The 18313-nt window shown below is 45.1% G+C and overlaps 1 protein-coding gene across 2 annotated transcripts in view; it reads left to right on the top strand.

Annotated features, from left to right (window-relative positions):
• The first annotated feature begins 2804 nt into the window (after positions 1–2804).
• LOC133116225 (glutaminase kidney isoform, mitochondrial-like) overlaps positions 2805–18313 on the top strand; it is a 49223-nt gene continuing 33714 nt past the window's right edge. For both annotated transcript variants that reach the window (XM_061225578.1, XM_061225579.1), the window contains exons 1-3: positions 2805–3235; positions 15119–15215; positions 16182–16303. In XM_061225578.1, the coding sequence (XP_061081562.1) occupies positions 2937–3235; positions 15119–15215; positions 16182–16303 (518 nt within the window). In that variant the 5' untranslated portion in view covers positions 2805–2936. The remainder of the gene's footprint in view (positions 3236–15118; positions 15216–16181; positions 16304–18313) is intronic.

Genomic DNA, 18313 nt, shown 5'->3' with positions numbered 1-18313 from the left:
CCACCCCTCATGCGGCAGAAATAACTGAATATTGAGCACAGCTGTCTAAGACCTTCTGAGAATGTGTCAAATGTGTTTTGATAGATTTTCTCTTAAGACAAATCCTGTATCAAGTGACTGTCTCCCTGAGCACTTGAATGCAATTGATCTTCTGAAGTGATGAAAACATTTCCTGGGTACTATGCTGAAGGTACAATAGGTAATTTTGGACTGCTAATGGTCAAGGGAGGAATTGCACCAACAAACCACAACACTGTTTATCCCTCCCCCTTCTCTGTGAACATGCTGACGTAACAAATGAGCTAGAATTATTGTACAGCTATAGAATGTTTTGGTACAGAGTGTCGGTCTGGCAACTATATATTTTGAAGCCCGAATTTATGGTCTATAGACACAGGCAGAGGGTGAGTCTATGATAGGAAGGGATTTCAATGATAGGAAGGGATTTACAATGGTCTACCAACACTGTTTTAACATAAAAAAATGTTACCTATTTTACCTTTAATGTGAGCCTTTGTGAGATTTGTTCCCAAGAACTTCCATTCCCAACAGTCAGTCAGCTACTTCGGCCTCCAGTTTCTGACTGTAGATACTGCACAATTCACAAGCTTTTACACAGTATAATGTGGATGTGTATATCAAGAGAAAATCAATAAAAAATTATCAAATAAAATAATATTAACCGCAGGTTAACTCAAGTGCTCGATGTTTAACAGCCATTTCTCTTGATGTGGTGAGAATTCTAAAGATTTCTGCTTCAGCATTTCACAGGCGAATCCAAAACACAAGTACAAACGCTGAAATTCAGTATATGAACACACCCATGTTGAGTCCACATTTCTTGTGACATACTAGTTAGCGGTCCATCTACGTTAAATCTGGGTGTACAGACTGCATAAAGAGAAATGAGTTTTCTCTGAAACAGGACCAGTGGGCTGGGGAAGAATCTAGAATCGGAAAATTCCGGAGTGACTCATAGCTAAACTCCCCCTCGTAACCGGAGGAAAAGTGTGTGTCCTGAGGAACTCCATGTGAGGGAATGCAACCTTTAACGCTCCTCTCTGAAATCTTGCAAAAATCATGTGTTTTTCATCATTTGTAAAGATTGAATGCGTAAGAGCATTTCATATTTCTTCCAACATGTTTGAACCATTTTTTTACTTTGTGTAAACAACTTTACTGCCGTGGATAGCACTGCAGTTTCTTTTTAAGATTATGAACTGAGCACTAGCATGAAGCTTCCAGGTTGAGAGAAGAATTTATTTATTATTATGATTAATAATAATAATCATACTTTAATTTCTTGAAATGTATACAAAGTACTTTAAATAAAAGCGTATAAACACTGAACAAAATGATACAACACAGTAAATAAAAGTTACAAAAGGTTGAAAGCAAGTCTGAAAACATTACTTGTTTTATAATAACACATTATATGAGAAAATGGTTTGCAACTGGATTACAGACTGCTGTGTATTTTCTTTTCTTAGATTGATAAAGCACACGGTTCCCGCCCGGGGGAATGCTTAGCGCGCCGCAGACGGTGTTTGTTTTGGGCTTTGTGAGATGGTCACTCTGATTTGTGTCACACGAGACCGTTCAGTCACTGACGGCCACATTCCGCCGCTCACCCACCTCCCTCCGCAACAAAAGACTTTCCTGTAGGAGGGGCCAACGAGCATTCTCGCCAAAATGGAGGGAGTGGGAAAAAGATAAATAAATAGAGGCTTTAATTAAGTTAATGCCAGCCTGGCACTATAAAAAAAGAAAAGAAAACATTTCCTGCCCCTGGACAATGGAAAAATTTAGAAATATTTTATTATTATTAATTATTAATTCATATGGGCACGTTCAGTGTAGTGTATCACTTGAAATGCACATTGTCAGGATTACGAAGGATGCAAAAAGCTGCGATGACATAGGGGACGATTAGAGTTCCTTTAAATCCCCCCCCCCCCCCCCCATATATATATATATATATATATCACATTCAATAAATCCATATAAACGCACTGTTTTCCGGAAGCACTAAATGGCCTGTGAATTTATGGACAGTTCTGCGTCATCCCACCAGCCAGACACCCTGATGACAAGGAGCAGGACTGTCTAATCCTTACACGCTGATAGCAGTGTGTCTCGGCCCCATTACAGACCTCTGGTCTCCTTGAATTGCAATGTGTGAAAATACCTTGTTCATAAGAATATTAGCCAGACTGGTTCAAGCTGACAGGAAGGCAAATAACCATGTGTTACAACAGTGGTATGCACAAGAGCATCTCTGAACACATAACACGTTGTACAAACTAAGTTTTATATTCATCACACCGGAGGTTATAGAGACATTTAATGATTTAACCCAGTAGATGAGCTAGTACGACGAGTACAAATTGTTATCGACTCGTGGACAATGTTTACGAAAATGATCAATTTGAACAGTTCAGTAAAAGTGTAAGCACTGGAAATACGCGACTTCAATTTCCTAAATCCTTGTTTGAGCAAGGTAAGCATTTAATCGGTGAATGCAGCTGTACTTCAACTGTAGCATTAGCTGTAAATGGGTGCACTCCCGCGTGTCCCACAGCCAATGCAATGTCCTTCATAAAGCCACTTGCGAAAATCTGTATATATTTTTTTGCCGGTGCCCACAACGAAGGTGATTGGCTGAACAGTGAAATACACAATTTCTGTCCAATTAGAATATTGTTAAATTAAACGTCTTAATGTCCTTTGGCCAATGGGATTCGCAAAGGGCGTGAAACGCTTAGACTCCTTCATCAGCGAGGTAGCTTTACAGTGACTCATAACACGCATTTCACAGTGGGGAGTAGTACGATCTACTCTACTGTCATTTCTGACCTTCTCAGAAACAGTATTTTATTTTCCCGTCTTATTTATTTAGACGTAAATTTCCCATCTATTAGCTTGACAGGATTGAAATGTTACAGTTTAGGTTGTCGATAGTGCTGAAGGAGTTGTTTCAATCCAACCTCAAGCGTCCTTTGTCAGGTATCGTAAGGAACAAAGCGTCACCAGCAACCATCTGCTTCAGCACCGCCTGCCCCGATGTCACAGCGCTGCCCAAACTGAAGCCCCTCTACGCCGGAGGGTACCGACCTGCGCTGCGTTCCTCATATGGGATCCGGTCATTTTGCACAGAGACCGGAGGTGCTGTGATAGCATCCGAAACGACCAAGGATGATGGAAGCGATAACGTTAAAGAGGCGGAAGCTGAGAAGTAAGTAACTGCTAGATAACGTTGACAAATGCATGCGGGTAAAAATCTGATAAAACTAGCTGAGCCAACTTACCTAACGTTGATTACCCTGGCTACAATACAGTCTCTTCTGTCAGCTTTGACTGGAACTATAGGGGTAGGTAGCAATGCTGTCTAAGGATTGAATGAAAGCTTTATCCGGCCTGCTAGCGTTCCAGCTATTTTAACACTCCACAAGAGATTAACTTGCTGGCCTGTTAACTTAGTCAATGGACACAGACGCAGCCAAAAACAACCAAGAAGTTGGCATGCGAGTCATTTGTATGTTAGCGCGCAGGCTATGAGTACATTAGAATGTTAATTAACGTTGTTAGCTTGCTCAGTACTTTAGCTAAACTGTAACGTTAGGTTGCGAAGGGCAAAGTTGCGTGGTTCATGAATCAGAACAAATTGTACAGGGTTGCCCCCTGTCCTGCTTTTGGCGTGATACACACGCTGTCTGGAATAGTCCAAACACATCTCAAGCCAAATAAAAAAACTGCAAGTGAAAACAAAACCGCTCCCTGAGGCTGTCGATTGGCTACCTGTTTGCCAGCACCGCCTTCCGCCGGTCCGCGATCTCATTTCCCCTGCCAGCCAACTCACTAAAACTATAGGCTGTATAAAAAATAAATCTCAGCTGACCAAAGCTGCCAACACTGTGTGTATTATTTGGATAACTTAAGTACGAAACGTTTTAGAACCACAGTGGAATGTAAAATGTGGAATGTAAAAAAATCTCCATTTTAGTTTCTAAATCGAGTAGCCTACTAGGTTGCTGGAATAACACTTGTTGGGCTAACGAGCATCTAAAATCTTTGTTGCCTTTCAAATGTTTTGTATTAATCTCAGTTGAAGTTTTAAAAAGCATGTGTAGGCTAGTGTGATGGGGCAATTCTGGTGTTGAGATGACCGATGTAGCTACAGAAAAATGTATTTAGCCGGGGGAAATTTACTTTGTTTTTGAAGACAACTGTCACCTCAGATACCTGTCAACGTCTCGGCGTGCTGTAGTGGAATCTCCGGTTTAAATTATCCTTCACAGTAATGCAGGAAAATAAATATGACATAACCACTGCTAGTGCAATGTCCCGAACATAGCACAACAGGGTTTGTGTACTTCAGTGTAGTATCAAACGTTAAACCAGTATCGAAAAAAGTTATTGAACACCTAATCGAGAAACTCTTTTTATTGCCGTGGGTTTTTTTTCAATGCAGAGGAGAACGGAAGCGGCACAGAACGTTCTTGACCCGCCGTTACAGTGTTAAGTGTTGTAAATAAGCAGCTACGTTAATCAATAATCGTATTTTTGTGTGAAGAAAACATCACCTGGTGCCTGTGCGCAACCGGTTTACGCCTGGTGTGTCATGGGTGGTTATTTGAACATTGTTTTGGGAAGCAGATCCAGGAGGCTACAGAAGAGTTTGTTCTGCGACAGGGCCCTTGATGTGTGTTCAGTCTCTCCTGCCGAACTGTACGCAGTGCTGTCGCGCTGAAGCGGGTGCACTGTGCAGTACGTCATTATAGGACTTTACGTCATTGAAACACTTTCTCTTGTTAATGTCGAGCTTGGGCTGATTTTCTGTTTTTCCCTTTTCATTCTGCTTCCGCTTCTAATCCCTTCGACACATTTTCATTATCGGTGTTGGCAATCTGCGCAGCCTCTTCACGTGGGTATGCGAGGCATGTACAGTGTCGGGAATTACAGTGCCCAGCAAGAGAAGCAGAGAGGTTCATGATGGGACTGGTGTATGTGGAGTGAGGTCGGGGGCAGATGGTCCAACAGCATCACTGTCTCACCATCGCCATAACAACCAGCAGAGACAGCTGCGTGCGATCCCTTAAGCAGGTGTTGTTCCAGTGCAGTGGATTGTGATAAATGTCCCCCCTCCCTCTCCCTTCTAAACGGGCTATTTCCAGCATAGGCACTCCAGTGTTATTGCACCGATAAGCAAATCTAGCACAGGGAGGGCGTCGTCACTCAATAGCGGTTTAGGTAAATTGTCCCGTATCCCAGAGGATATCGCACAGGATATCGCACAGGAATAAAGAATGGCACTCAGCCTTCCTTGGCTTGCTCATCAGTGTTATGAACACGTCTGTTAATTGGCTTTTTAATCTTTACACTATAGTTTTTATAGATTGTTTTTTTTATGTTTTGTTTAAATCCAGTTGAGTCCAGCCTGTTGATCTCAGCTTTAGCTGAGTGTGTCGCTCTGTGGTGAAAGGGTGTGGTGGTCATGTGATCATAAGGGTTCAGTTCCTGAGCCCAAAATGAGACTGTGCAGTACTGGCTCTTCCTCAATTATGTGCTCAACAGGGCCTGACCTCTGGAGCGCAGGGAGGCTTCTACAAGGACTGGGTGCTGCCGCTGCTAAACTGTTCATGAGAGAGGGAGAGGGACAGAGAGATAGTATAAGATATTGTATGTCATACAATAAAGTATTTTTAATTTAAGAGAGAGAGAGAGAGAGAGATTTCAATATATGTCATGTCATGCACATTAAGCCTTTTCAGTTTGAGAGAGCGAGATAATTCTGAGCGTCCTTAGAGTGTATTGCGGCGCGTTTTGCCAGCTTTGTGTGGATCCCCAGGCAAAAATAAATATTATGCTTTAAGTATACCTACAGTATAAGTATGCCTTCTACAACTTTAGTGTTCTTAGTTTAGGCTGTGTGCATTAAATTGGGACACTATACAAACTTTAGTATACTAATTGAAAAGATGATTTATAGGTTTCGGAAATACACTTTGTGTATTTGTAATACTTTTAAGTATAGCTACTATTTTTTCACTTGAGTCCCTGGTGGATAAGAGGAATCTGCAGACAGGCAGCTGAGAGGGCACCCTCAGTCCGACCCCCAGGACCTCCTGCAGTGTGAGCTGTTTGTCTGTTATGAGTTCAGTGGGGTCTGACCACGGATGCCTTAATGGCAGACTTCCTGTCAGAAGCTCAGAACGCTCTGTGCTGTCTCTGTGTTAGTGCTCAACTGTAGCTGGAAGGCTCTGCCAGTGTTAATTGGATTGGATGCTGTGGGGCTTGCTGGGATTGTACTCACCCCTTTGCATTTATAAGTCTTGTCCGGGATATCCTGCAGAGCAGAATGCTTGCTCCATGCACAGAACCAGGGCTACAGAGGAGTACTGGGGCTGTAATGCCCAGCACACAGAGCAGAGCTCATTTTGCCAGGGTCGCTGAACTGTGGGCATTAAGACACTGAGCAATGCTGCACTGGTCAGACTTTCCAGCCTCTGTGAGGCTGACACTTCCTGTAGGTTCTGAAGTTCGTCGTTATCTCGCAAAAGGAGAACATCTCTGTTTGAGTTGCCATATCAACATTGTTTTTATTCCTTTAGGAAAGCAAATATGTGACTGCTGTCTCGGAGTTGATAGCCAGCTTTATCTGCCCTGGTGCATTTGTCAGGTAAACTGATTAAAGATAGCTGTGCAGGGGCTAATACCAGGCCATTGAGGATAGAGGTGTGCATAAAACTGTTTTCAGAACGGTGTGCTAGGACTTTGCTGGGGAGAATGTAGCCTACGTGTGTTTCCAGCAAATACTGTTTAAGCTTAATGTCAATTTAAAAAAGTAATTGTTCCTCAATTTTTGTTTTTCAAGCAAACAAAAAAACTTTGCTAAATTACTTAATTATCTCATTTAATTTACCCCATCTCTTACACAACATTTTTATTTATTTTATATTACTGCAACACTGGATAATATAAGGTTTTAACACTGAGAAATCTGAGATCCCTTGTGTCAGCTCCATGAAGCTGATGTTTCTGGCATGTTGTGATCCCTAGTGTCAGTGCCATGAAGCTGATGTTTCTGCCATGAAGCTGATGTTTCTGCCATGTTGTGATCCCTCGTGTCAGTGCCATGAAGCTGATGTTTCTGGCATGTTGTGATCCCTAGTGTCAGTGCCATGAAGCTGATGTTTCTGCCATGTTGTGATCCCTCGTGTCAGTGCCATGAAGCTGATGTTTCTGCCATGTTGTGATCCCTCGTGTCAGTGCCATGAAGCTGATGTTTCTGCCATGTTGTGATCCCTCGTGTCAGTGCCATGAAGCTGATGTTTCTGCCATGTTGTGATCCCTCGTGTCAGTGCCATGAAGCTGATGTTTCTGCCATGTTGTGATCCCTCGTGTCAGTGCCATGAAGCTGATGTTTCTGCCATGAAGCTGATGTTTCTGCCATGTTGTGATCCCTCGTGTCAGTGCCATGAAGCTGATGTTTCTGCCATGTTGTGATCCCTTCTGTCAGTGCCATGAAGCTGATGTTTCTGCCATGAAGCTGATGTTTCTGCCATGAAGCTGATGGCAGGAAATGTATTGGCAGCCACACAAGCCCCTCTCATAAATATTCATAACATGACTGAACATGCCTGAACACGCCAAGCTTCAACAATGGGAAAGACAGGAATGTCAGTGTGGCTGCATATCTGCTATGAGTTCTGTATGACTCATAGCACGACCGCATAGCATAGATACATGTCTACGTTGTCAGCTACCCTTACTGTTTACTTTGTTTGCGTTGAATTTCAGAATATAGTAGATACATGGAAAAGGTAAATTAATCATGGAAAATAATACTTATAATATCATCTGTGGGAATGTGCCTGAGTGCTTAATCCTGACATCCCTCTGGTCGATGCGGAAAAGTACTGGGCCAGCCACGTAATCCACAAGGTCATGTGCCAGCTCTGTGGCAACCTAACAGGAGGGTGCACTTTATATCTGCCCTAGTCCCAGAATATATTTCATGTTTTATTGTTTATCTTTGTAGTTTGCAGTTAGTTTTTGTCGTGTGCATTTTGGCGTGCTGGTTGTCCTCCGTGTAGTTTTTATTGGTTGGTTTTCGGCCGTGCTTTAGACCTGGCAGATGGTGCTGGACTCATTCAAGTCTGGCCCCGCTCTTGCAGACGCGACGCACTCCCTCAGCTGGGCTAATGAGCCGCGGCAGCACGACTCTTCTTCCTGTAACAACGCTCACGCTTCAGAGCACGCTAATGCATCCCAGTTAGTAGATGTACTCCTAAAGTTCTTCCAGGTAGCGCACATCCGTTTTCAGCAGCAGCTGATCCTGAAATTGGAGCACTGTCACGCCCTAGGTAACACAAACTCCTAATAGTGCTGGTGTGTGAGGACTGGGCCCTGTTCTCAGCATTAAAATAAGCTCCACGTTCACAACATAGGTACAGCCGTGTTGTGGCGACATTTGCTGCCAGTTAGAGATGTTTGCTGCTAATGTACTTCTCGGTCTAAGAATGTCTTTCTCCATTTTACATTATTTTCTGATATTGGTTATATTTTAATAATCAGATGATAAGGCGATCAACTAGATAATTGGCCAAGGGGCAGAATGCTTTGCCCTTTGAAGCCTAAAATGAGCGTATGATAAAATAATAAAAACCGGATCATTGGTAAAGAGCCGGCCAGCAGTTATAAGTAACTAAGTGAAGTTATAAGTAAAGTTCAGTTCAGCAGAGTAAGATGCAAATCTGGCAGTCCTAAGAAAAGCTTTATCACATCTCTCAGCAGCTGATCTCCCATGCGTGACGCGCACAGTGTAGCGTGACTGCCCTGTGGCTATCATTCCTGCGGTGACATGTCTACGGCTACGGCCAGCACGGGCTACGGTGGGTAAATGACCCATAAAACGGTCATGGCAGAGTTACGGAGGCGGAGATTGGATATGCATCCAGCTATTAAAGTATTAGAGTGAGTAGAGCAGTGGGCTCCGCCTCCCAGCGGGGAGATTAGCCGGCCTTTCACTGTGGCGGCTGCTCTTTGTGTGGGCTACAGCAGTCACCTGCCACCGCAAAACCCCACAGGATCCGGGTGGTGGAACGCCAATGTACTCGGGGGAGGTGTGTGTGTGTGTGTGTGTGTGTGTGTGTGTGTGTGTGTGTGGGGGGGGGGGGCGGGCGGACCGTTCAGGACAGTGGGACCAGGGGAACATCCCGCCTTGTACTCTGGCTAAGTTCCACAAGCACATTACACAACCATTAAGCAGGATTAAAGGGACTCTTTTACACTCTCTCTTCTCCTTTCCTGCTAACCAGAGAAAACGCCCATCAGCTGAGCTGAAACCTCATGCTTGAGTCCCACTATCTGTTTCACCAACGGATATGAAGTCACCCATTACATTACATTACATTACATTATTGGCATTTGGCAGACGCTCTTATCCAGAGCGACGTACAACAAAGTGCATACCCATAACCAGGGATAAGTTCGCTGAAAGACCCTAGAGGTAAGTACAATTTCAACTGCTACCTGTACAACAAAGATAAGGACAAGGGCCATTTCTTTTTTTTTTTTTTTTTTTTTGAACAAACAAACAAACAAACAGAGCAAAAGTCACCAAAGTTAACTATCCAAACACTGCTTACCTAGCCAACTAAAATACCGATACACAAAGCAAGTCACAGAGACAACAATTAAGGTTCACAGGGAGGTAGGGAGGGATGGGGAGAGGTGCTGTTTGAAGAGGTGTGTCTTCAGCTTGCGCTTGAAGGTGGGGAGAGATTCTATAGTTCTGACCTCAACGGGGAGTTCGTTCCACCACCGTGGAGCCAGAACAGACAGTAGTCGTGAGCGTGAGGTGGAGGTTCTGAGAGGGGGAGGTGCCAAGCGGCCTGTGGAGGCTGAACGAAGAGGTCTGGCAGGGGTGTAGGGTCTGATGATTTTTTGCAGATAAGCTGGGGAAGACCCTTTAACTGCTTGGAAGGCTAGCACCAATGTTTTGAATTTGATGCGAGCCATGACAGGCAGCCAGTGGAGGGAAGTAAGCAGGGGGGTGACATGTGAGTATTTGGGAAGGTTGAAGACCAGACGAGCTGCTGCATTCTGGATGAGTTGGAGGGGTCTGATGGCGGACGCTGGGAGGCCAGCCAAGAGGGAATTGCAGTAGTCCAGGCGGGACAGAACCATCGCTTGGACCAGGAGCTGGGTCGAGTAGGGGGTGAGAAAGGGGCGGATTCTCCGTATGTTGTATAGGAAGAACCTGCAAGACCGGGTCACCGCCGCAATGTTCTCGGAAAGGGACAGTCTGCTGTCCATCACCACGCCGAGGTTCCTTGCACTGGGTGACGGCGTGAGTGTGGTATCCCCGAGGGAAATGGAGAGATCCAGATGGGAAAACCCATAGTGAAACCTATATACCCCCATAGTGAAACCTATATACCCCCATAGTGAAACCTATATACCCCCATAGTGAAACCTATATTTTTGCTAAAAATGCCTGCTTTCCCATTGCACTCCACATTCATGTTTGGCAGCTCATATATTGAGGTGCAATCTATGTTACATGTGTTTTATTTTAGTTTTAGTTTTTCATAATTTTTTCTGTAAGATCCCCCCCCCCCTCCCCAGCACAAAGGCAAAGATATAGATGTTTTTATTTTCCAACACACATGCGTATTAGATCCTCAGTGAACGCCCAAGACTTGATGCCAGACAACTGAAATGAATTATGTGGTCCCGTTCTTTGATATAGGAGTCCTACAGTGGTGTGTGTGAGTGTGAGTGTGAGTGTGAGTGTGAGTGTGAGTGTGAGTGTGAGTGTGAGTGTGAGTGTGTGTGTGTGTGTGTGTGTGTGTGTGTGTGTGTGTGTGTGTGTGAGTGTGTGTGAGTGTGTGTGAGTGTGTGAGTGTGTGTGTGAGTGTGTGTGTGTGAGTGTGTGAGTGTGTGTGTGTGTGTATATGTGTGTGTGAGTGTGAGTGTGTGTATGTGTGTGTGTGTGTGTGTGTGTGCGTGCATAATGCCATGAATGTAAATGACAACGTTAGTGTTCCATTTTTAACAGGAGAGGTTAATAGAGTCATGTTTTCCCAGAAATCAAGTAATTACAACATTTTCGAAAGAATTATTGCATTGCCATGCTAACGTTTATTTAGGCTACAGTTTCCATATTATTATCATTTTAAATCAGTTGCAGAATCACATTTTTGCATTGTTATTTTTGGCTATTTGGTTATTTTTTAAATCTCCAGCCACACTAAATCTGTCAGTAGTTGGAGATGTAGACTCATTTATTGTCTTGATATTTACATGGATTTAGATGACCTGTTTCAATAGGTAATTGTCATGTTTAAAAGGATTGAAATATCCTGCTTCACTTTGAATATAGAACAAGGTATGCTAATTCTAAATCCATTGAAGAAGGATAACTGTATTAACCCTTTCAGTCCCAAGCCCAATAACATGCAGTGTCCCCACCCAAATCACAAGGGCTTTTGGCTTTGGTTGAGAAAATTGAGAAACTTAAGAAAATGTAGGACAGTTTTAATAGGGCCTCCAAACAATACTATAGCAGTCATTATAAAAGGTGACATTTGCCACTCTTGGGACTGAAATGGTTAAATAAAGCCAGTAATTATAGCATGTTGTTACTCTTTTACAAGCCCTTCAAAATCTGATGTATGAACCACAATGTACAGTCAAGTCAAGTGTGTGTAAGAGGCTCCTTCTCGGAAAGTTCTAGCTATTTCTCTTTCATGGCATTTGGAGATTTGAGAAAGTAGCTTCATTTGCTGACACTGTGTGTTTCTAAACATGGATGCTGTGAGTCAGCCAGCATCTGCAGACTGCATTAATGCCGTTGATCTTCCCTCTGGTCTGACTTTCTCTCTGTACTATTGTTTTCTCTTCAGAGTGTTTATTTTCTAATCATTTGCTGGTCAATACATAACCCATGAAAATGAACACGTAAACCAGTTAGGAATTGTTGACATCTCCAGTAATATACTGTATTAGTTCAACATAGTTCAGTGTCTGAAAGGATTGGAGCGCTCTATCTCTCTCTAGCCCCCGTAGAGCAGATGTAGGGCCTGCATGCATTCTGTAAAGACTCTGAATGACTTATTTGAACCCGGCCTGTGGCTCAAAAAGCCAATTCAGTGTAAACACCCAATTAAGTATTAACTGCAAGGCCTGTGGGTCCACTCATCCTGCGATTGAAAGGTCACTCCCCTCGCTGGCTGCCCAGTGTAGCGTGCCCCTTTCAGTGTGTCCCTCACACAGGATGCCTGGCTGCTCTTTTATATCAGCCTAGCTCAAGCTAGGTTTCGAAGCGGTTGGTAGCTGGATGACCTGCACAGACAAGCTACCAGCACTAGCTGGTTGACCACCTCATACCCAGCTAGACCAGCTTTATGACCAGCTTGGCAATACTAGTTGACCAGCTCATAACCAGCTTATGACCAGCTTGACCAGCTGAATTTTCAAGCTGGCATTGCTGGATTTTACAGCAGGGGAATCACTACTACTCCTTTGGAATTATATGGATTCAGTCCATATCCCTCATTTACTTTGACTTGCAAATAAAAAAGATTTCACACTATTGGTGAAAGATCAGTGAAGGATTATGGGGGCAGCCTGTAGCCTGTAGTGGCTAAGGTACACGACTGGAAGTTGGCGGTTGAAGCCGCGGTGTAGCCACAATAAGATCCACAGCGCTATTGGGCCCTTGAGCAAGGCCCTTAACCCCGCATTGCTCCAGTGGGGATTGTCCCCTGCTTTGTCTAATCAACTGTAAGTCTCTTTGGATAAAAGCGGTAGCTAAATAACAAATTATTCAAATAATATTCCCAGAATGATCTTTCACGTGAGGAAGTCCAGCTGGGTAACGCTGTTCTGTTGTGGCTGATGGTTGCTGTGGTTGCTGGGGCCATGAGTGTGATGGAGAGGAACAGAAGTGAGGAACTCTTTCCCAATAAGGGCTAAAATCAGAGATGGCAGACACGGGCTCCCTTTCGAGAGGAAGTGGTGGACTGCCACACAGCCTGGTCCCATGGATGCAGGTTTCTTCCACACGCTAAACAGTGGCGGCCATTTTGCACCTCTGCAGATTCACACTAGTCCGCATGACGCCCCGTTGCTGTAGGATAGAGCACGCAGTAGGGCGGAGCATTCCGGGGAATGTGTTTGTGTATATAATAGAGTGTGGAATGTTCACCTCTGGGCTTGAAGGGAACTCTGCCTCTCTCCACAGGCCTCATGGGAAATGTAGTCATAGGTGCTCTCCAGCAGTGATGAATGATCAGCCAACTCACTGCCTCCAGTGGAGGTTCATTTATAGCACAGGGAGTCGGTTAATTCACTGCCTGTTGGCACTGGGCCTGTGTTAATTAGGCTTAGCACTGTCAGGGCTGCTGCTGGGGGTGGCGGCTACAGCTGAGACTGCCCTAGTTTACAATGCAAGCGAGGCAAAGATGTTTCCTTTTTCTCACCAGAATGCAATCAATGCATTGTATCACAGTGGAATTTTGAGAGTGGGTGTTGCTTCTTGAACGAATCTGTCTGTGATCTTGTTCATCTCTTGAGACCGGCCTTCTGCGGCCGGGTACGAAACACTCTGATCCCGTGTTTTTGGACTGGTTATGGAGGGACTGTTATTTGCTCGTAGCAGTTACACGGTGCTATTTCTTACGATCAAAAGTCCTCAACAAGCAAGTGAGATGTACATATGTGAGTCTCCAGCTGAAAGCGTGTGGGCTGCAGAGACGAGTGTGTGTGTGCGTGGCTCACGCCAGATTCCTCTGTCTGGTCTTCAGTGTGTTTGTTTTTAAGCCCTGCTCTGAGGGTGTGAGGTTAGGAACACGGAGAGGTTCCTCTGTCTGGTCTCCAGTGTGTTTGTTTTTAAGCCCTGCTCTGAGGGTGTGAGGTTAGGAACACGGAGAGGTTCCTCTGTCTGGTCTCCAGTGTGTTTGTTTTTAAGCCCTGCTCTGAGGGTGTGAGGTTAGGAACACGGAGAGGTTCCTCTGTCTGGTCTCCAGTGTGTTTGTTTTTAAGCCCTGCTCTGAGGGTGTGAGGTTAGGAACATGGAGAGGTTCCTCTGTCTGGTCTCCAGTGTGTTTGTTTTTAAGCCCTGCTCTGAGGGTGTGAGGTTAGGAACACAGTGAGGTGTGGTGAGCCCAGCCGGTGGTCCCAGCCTGCTACAGGTGGGCCACTGCTCACTAGCATTAGCTATTTTAGCTAGTACAGTGTTGACAATGCAGTATTACCTATTTTCTGAATTCTTTGAATTGGCTGGCAAAGGTCCGTTTAAACTGTTTAAACCACCTTCTTATGAGGCAAGAGTGCTAACTGCTGTACCACTGTGCTGTATATTTAATGTCATATTATTTGATTAAAAAAAAACAAAAAGAAAATTGTAAAATAGCTTTGTAAAATGGTGAGACGGTCTTCTCATTCCTCTGAGAGTTTGAAGTGTGTGCTACACTGTCTGCGTAGTTATGTTTCTTTTGTTTCCTTGGTTTCTTTTATTGATCTATCATGTGTAAATCGAAGGCAAATCTTGTCAACAAGACTGACCTTTTCCAGGACTCTTTTAGGTACTATGGTACTGTTTATCAAACTGTAACCTGGCCAACCTGTTTTTGCAGTTATGGTGGTTTGCATCTTGCAGTGTAGCCTCTAGTCACTGCCACATCCACGCCTGCGTCCTGAAGTGTGTTTCTGATCTGTCGGACCCATGTTTCGGGGTTTTTCTAAATTATGGGGGAAATTCTGCTAAACGTTTTCCTTGGCCTACCAGGCCCATTACTGAGCTCACCAGTGCTCTTTCTTCTGAACAATATTATATTCCAAACAGTTTATCTAGGTAAGCTGACAGTAAACGGTTTTTAGCTGATCATCTTTTTTTTTGAAAATCTGACAGCTTTCATACACTGAAATGAACCGTGACCCTGAAAGCAGCTCCCTCCTGACCTGTGTTCTGGAAGAGGGAGAAATCCACTGCAATATCCAGCAGCCTCTTTCTCCCTACATTGGAACAGATTTCTGTGCTGCAGTTCTCCTTTGCCTTTTGGCTCTGCTTGTGAGGGTGTGTTTTTGACGCCTCTGTGCTTTTCCCCAGGGTCAGGAAGGCAGGGATGCTGCCCAGCTTGGAGGACCTGCTGTTCTACACCATCGCCGAGGGACAGGAGAGAATCCCCGCTCACAAATTCACCACGGTGAGCACTGGGCCTCGGCCCCGCCCGATAGCCAAGGCTAGCGCCCGCAGCCCATGTCGGGAGAGCACGCTCCTTCCCCACCATGCCGTGGTTGAAGGTTGAAGGGGGGTGGGGGTGAGCCGCACCTCTGAGCTGCACCATGGGGTTACCAACCCACCAGACAGCTCACCACATTGACCCATACTCCCTGAAAGGCTCCAAACTGCAGCTGTTTTATGATTGGATGTGGCCTATGTCTGATTTGAGATAGCTGTGAAAATGCATGCATCGTGTGATTACATGGGGTTAGTGGAGGTCTGCGATGCAGTTTATGGAAACCAGGCTTGCTGAACCTCACTCTGGAGTCGCATTTCATTTTGGCACAAAAAATACTGTGAAAATGCTCTACAATTCTACCAAGGGGCCTGTTTTACATGTAATACATTTAGGGAAATTCAGAAGTTTTTGGTTCCCGAAAAGGAGGTGAATGTTTCAAAATACCCATGTAGGAGTATAACAATAAATAAACAATGGTTTGAGGAGTTTCCAATTAGTATGTCCCCAAGCTGGATAAGCTATGTTCCTGGCCCAATTTTTGCAAACTTTTGATGTCCACTTAATGACACAGTATTTTTGATGAGAAATTGTGATCTTTATGTAAATGGAAAGCACACCGCTAAGCCCCCACCCCTTTCAGGCTGCCGTTATATTTGGGACAAATTTTGTCACGGGTGTTTCTGATAAATATGTATTTTCCCCATGACTTGTGGAGTTCACTGTACATTATATGTTATTTTGAACAATATTATTCCACTATGTTGGGAGACTCACTCATCTGCCCTTAGCGTAGTCAAAGACTGTGGTGGCTTCTTTCACAGAGATCTGCACCTTGATCAAGGATCAGCTGTTGTACATGAAGTCTTGTTCTGTGGTTTTGCAGGCCCTGATCAGCTGTTGTACATGAAGTCTTGTTCTGTGGTTTTGCAGGCCCTGAAAGCCACCGGTCTGCGGACGGGAGACCCCCGGCTGAAGGAATGCATGGACATGCTGAAGGTGACCCTCAAATCCACCTCCGACGGCGTGATGCTCGACCGACACCTCTTCAAAAAGTGAGTGAAGAGCGGCTTAAATCAGCATCTTTTTTAACATTCAGAGGTTGAGGAGATTCCCGAGAGACCCTGTTTGATTGTGTGTCCTACTAAGGACGAAAATTTGCATTGTAAAATGCTAACCTGCAGTTAAGACCAAAATATTTTCTTGTTGGATCGCTTGTTTATTCTTTACATTTTTATGTTAGATTTCCAGTATTTCTTTATTAGCCAGTTTATTTTAAAGCTTCCTGGCATAATTTAGTGGCAGAACGGTATTTATTTGTGCATTTGTGTGCAGTTCTTTACCGTTGGGTGAACTTTTCAGAGAAAGGCTCACACACACACACATACACACATTCACGCACACACACACCTTCACACACACACACACACACACACACACACACACGTTCACACACACACACACACACACACACGCATTCACACACTCACACACGTTCACACACACACACACACACACACGTTCACACACTCACACACACACGCACACACACACACACACACATACACACACACACATTCACACACACACACACGCGTTCACACACACACACGCATTCACACACTCACACACGTTCACACACACGCACGTTCACACACACACACACACACACGTTCACACACACACTCACACACACACACATGCACGCGTTCACACACACACACACATTCACACACACATGCACGTGTTCACACACACGCACACACACACGTTCACACACACACACACACACACACACACACACGCGTGCGCGCGCGTTCACACACACACTTTCACACACACACACACACACACACACACACACACACGTTCACACACACACACACACACACACGCAGGTCTGTGTTTGATGAAGAGTCTGTACTCGCGGTGGCCCTGGAGGGGTTTTGGGTTTAATCTCTTCTTCCCGCACCAGTTCTCACTCACATTCTTGAGTCTTTTCTTTTTCCTGTCTGGCTGATTGAGCCGTGTCGTTGTCACCAGACACTGGTCTGGTAATGAATTGAGTGGGTTTGTCAGGCCAGCCCAGGCCGTAGCGACAGCTCATTAGCAGCGGTGTAAATCGATAGCGGATGTCGGCTGACGCCGAGCCCATGAAAGATGGCGGTGCCCCGAGTCTACCTGGAGCAGCGGAGGACGCCCGGAGCAGCGGAGGACGCCTGGAGCAGCGGAGGACGCCCGGAGCAGCGGAGGACGCCCGGAGCAGCGGAGGACGCCCGATGGAGTGGGCCGCTCCAGGCCTCCATGTCCTGCCTATGTCCCTTTGCTCAGGCCGGGGCAAACCATCCACGAGTCTCTGAACCGAAGCACCCGTCAATAGCTCACAGCCAGGCCTTCGCCAGTGGTCTTTGGCCCCCGGATGTGGAAGGCCCCACTGACATCCATTACACGGCTCAAAGGGAAGACTCGCGCTAGCGAGCTGCTTAAGGATATGAGTGTTAGCTAGCTCGCCCGCTAAAGGGGCTGGGCAGGTATCCGGGCTGGAGGAAAGCTGTTGAGCAGAGCCCAGATATTGGCCTCCTGGTGGAGTTGAGTCTGGTCATCCTAGCAGGAGCATGAATCTGCTGCAGGAGCTCCTGTTTGCATCCTTCTCTCTGGAGATAGATGCAGACAAAGTTTACTGCTTGTTTCTGTTTCTTTTACGAAGAGACTAATCCTTCTGGCATGTTCCCTTGTCGCACAGGGCAAATGAGTCCTCGTTAAAAGTATTTTAAAAGACCAGTTGAGCAGGTATAACTATCATTCCCTGGCGAACGTGTTCAGTTCACAACCTGTTTACACTCAGTGTGACTCTCAGTTCAAATACAGCCTATATCTGGTCTTATTGTGCGCAGGTAGTCATAATTCTGTCACTTGTCAAGGTGATGGAGCAGTATGCCTGTGTTTTCTAGCAGTGAAATAAATCATGGCTGTTCTGTTGGCAGTTAGGAATCATACAGCCTGGTCTTCATCTCCCTGCTGTAGCTGCTCACATTTCTGTACACTGTGGAAGACGCCTCCATTTC

Source organism: Conger conger, chromosome 17 (assembly GCF_963514075.1).
Source record: "Conger conger chromosome 17, fConCon1.1, whole genome shotgun sequence".
Classification (NCBI taxonomy): Eukaryota; Metazoa; Chordata; class Actinopteri; order Anguilliformes; family Congridae; genus Conger; species Conger conger.
The sequence above is the reverse complement of the archived record's forward strand: the minus strand, read 5'-3'. Positions and strand labels throughout refer to the sequence as shown.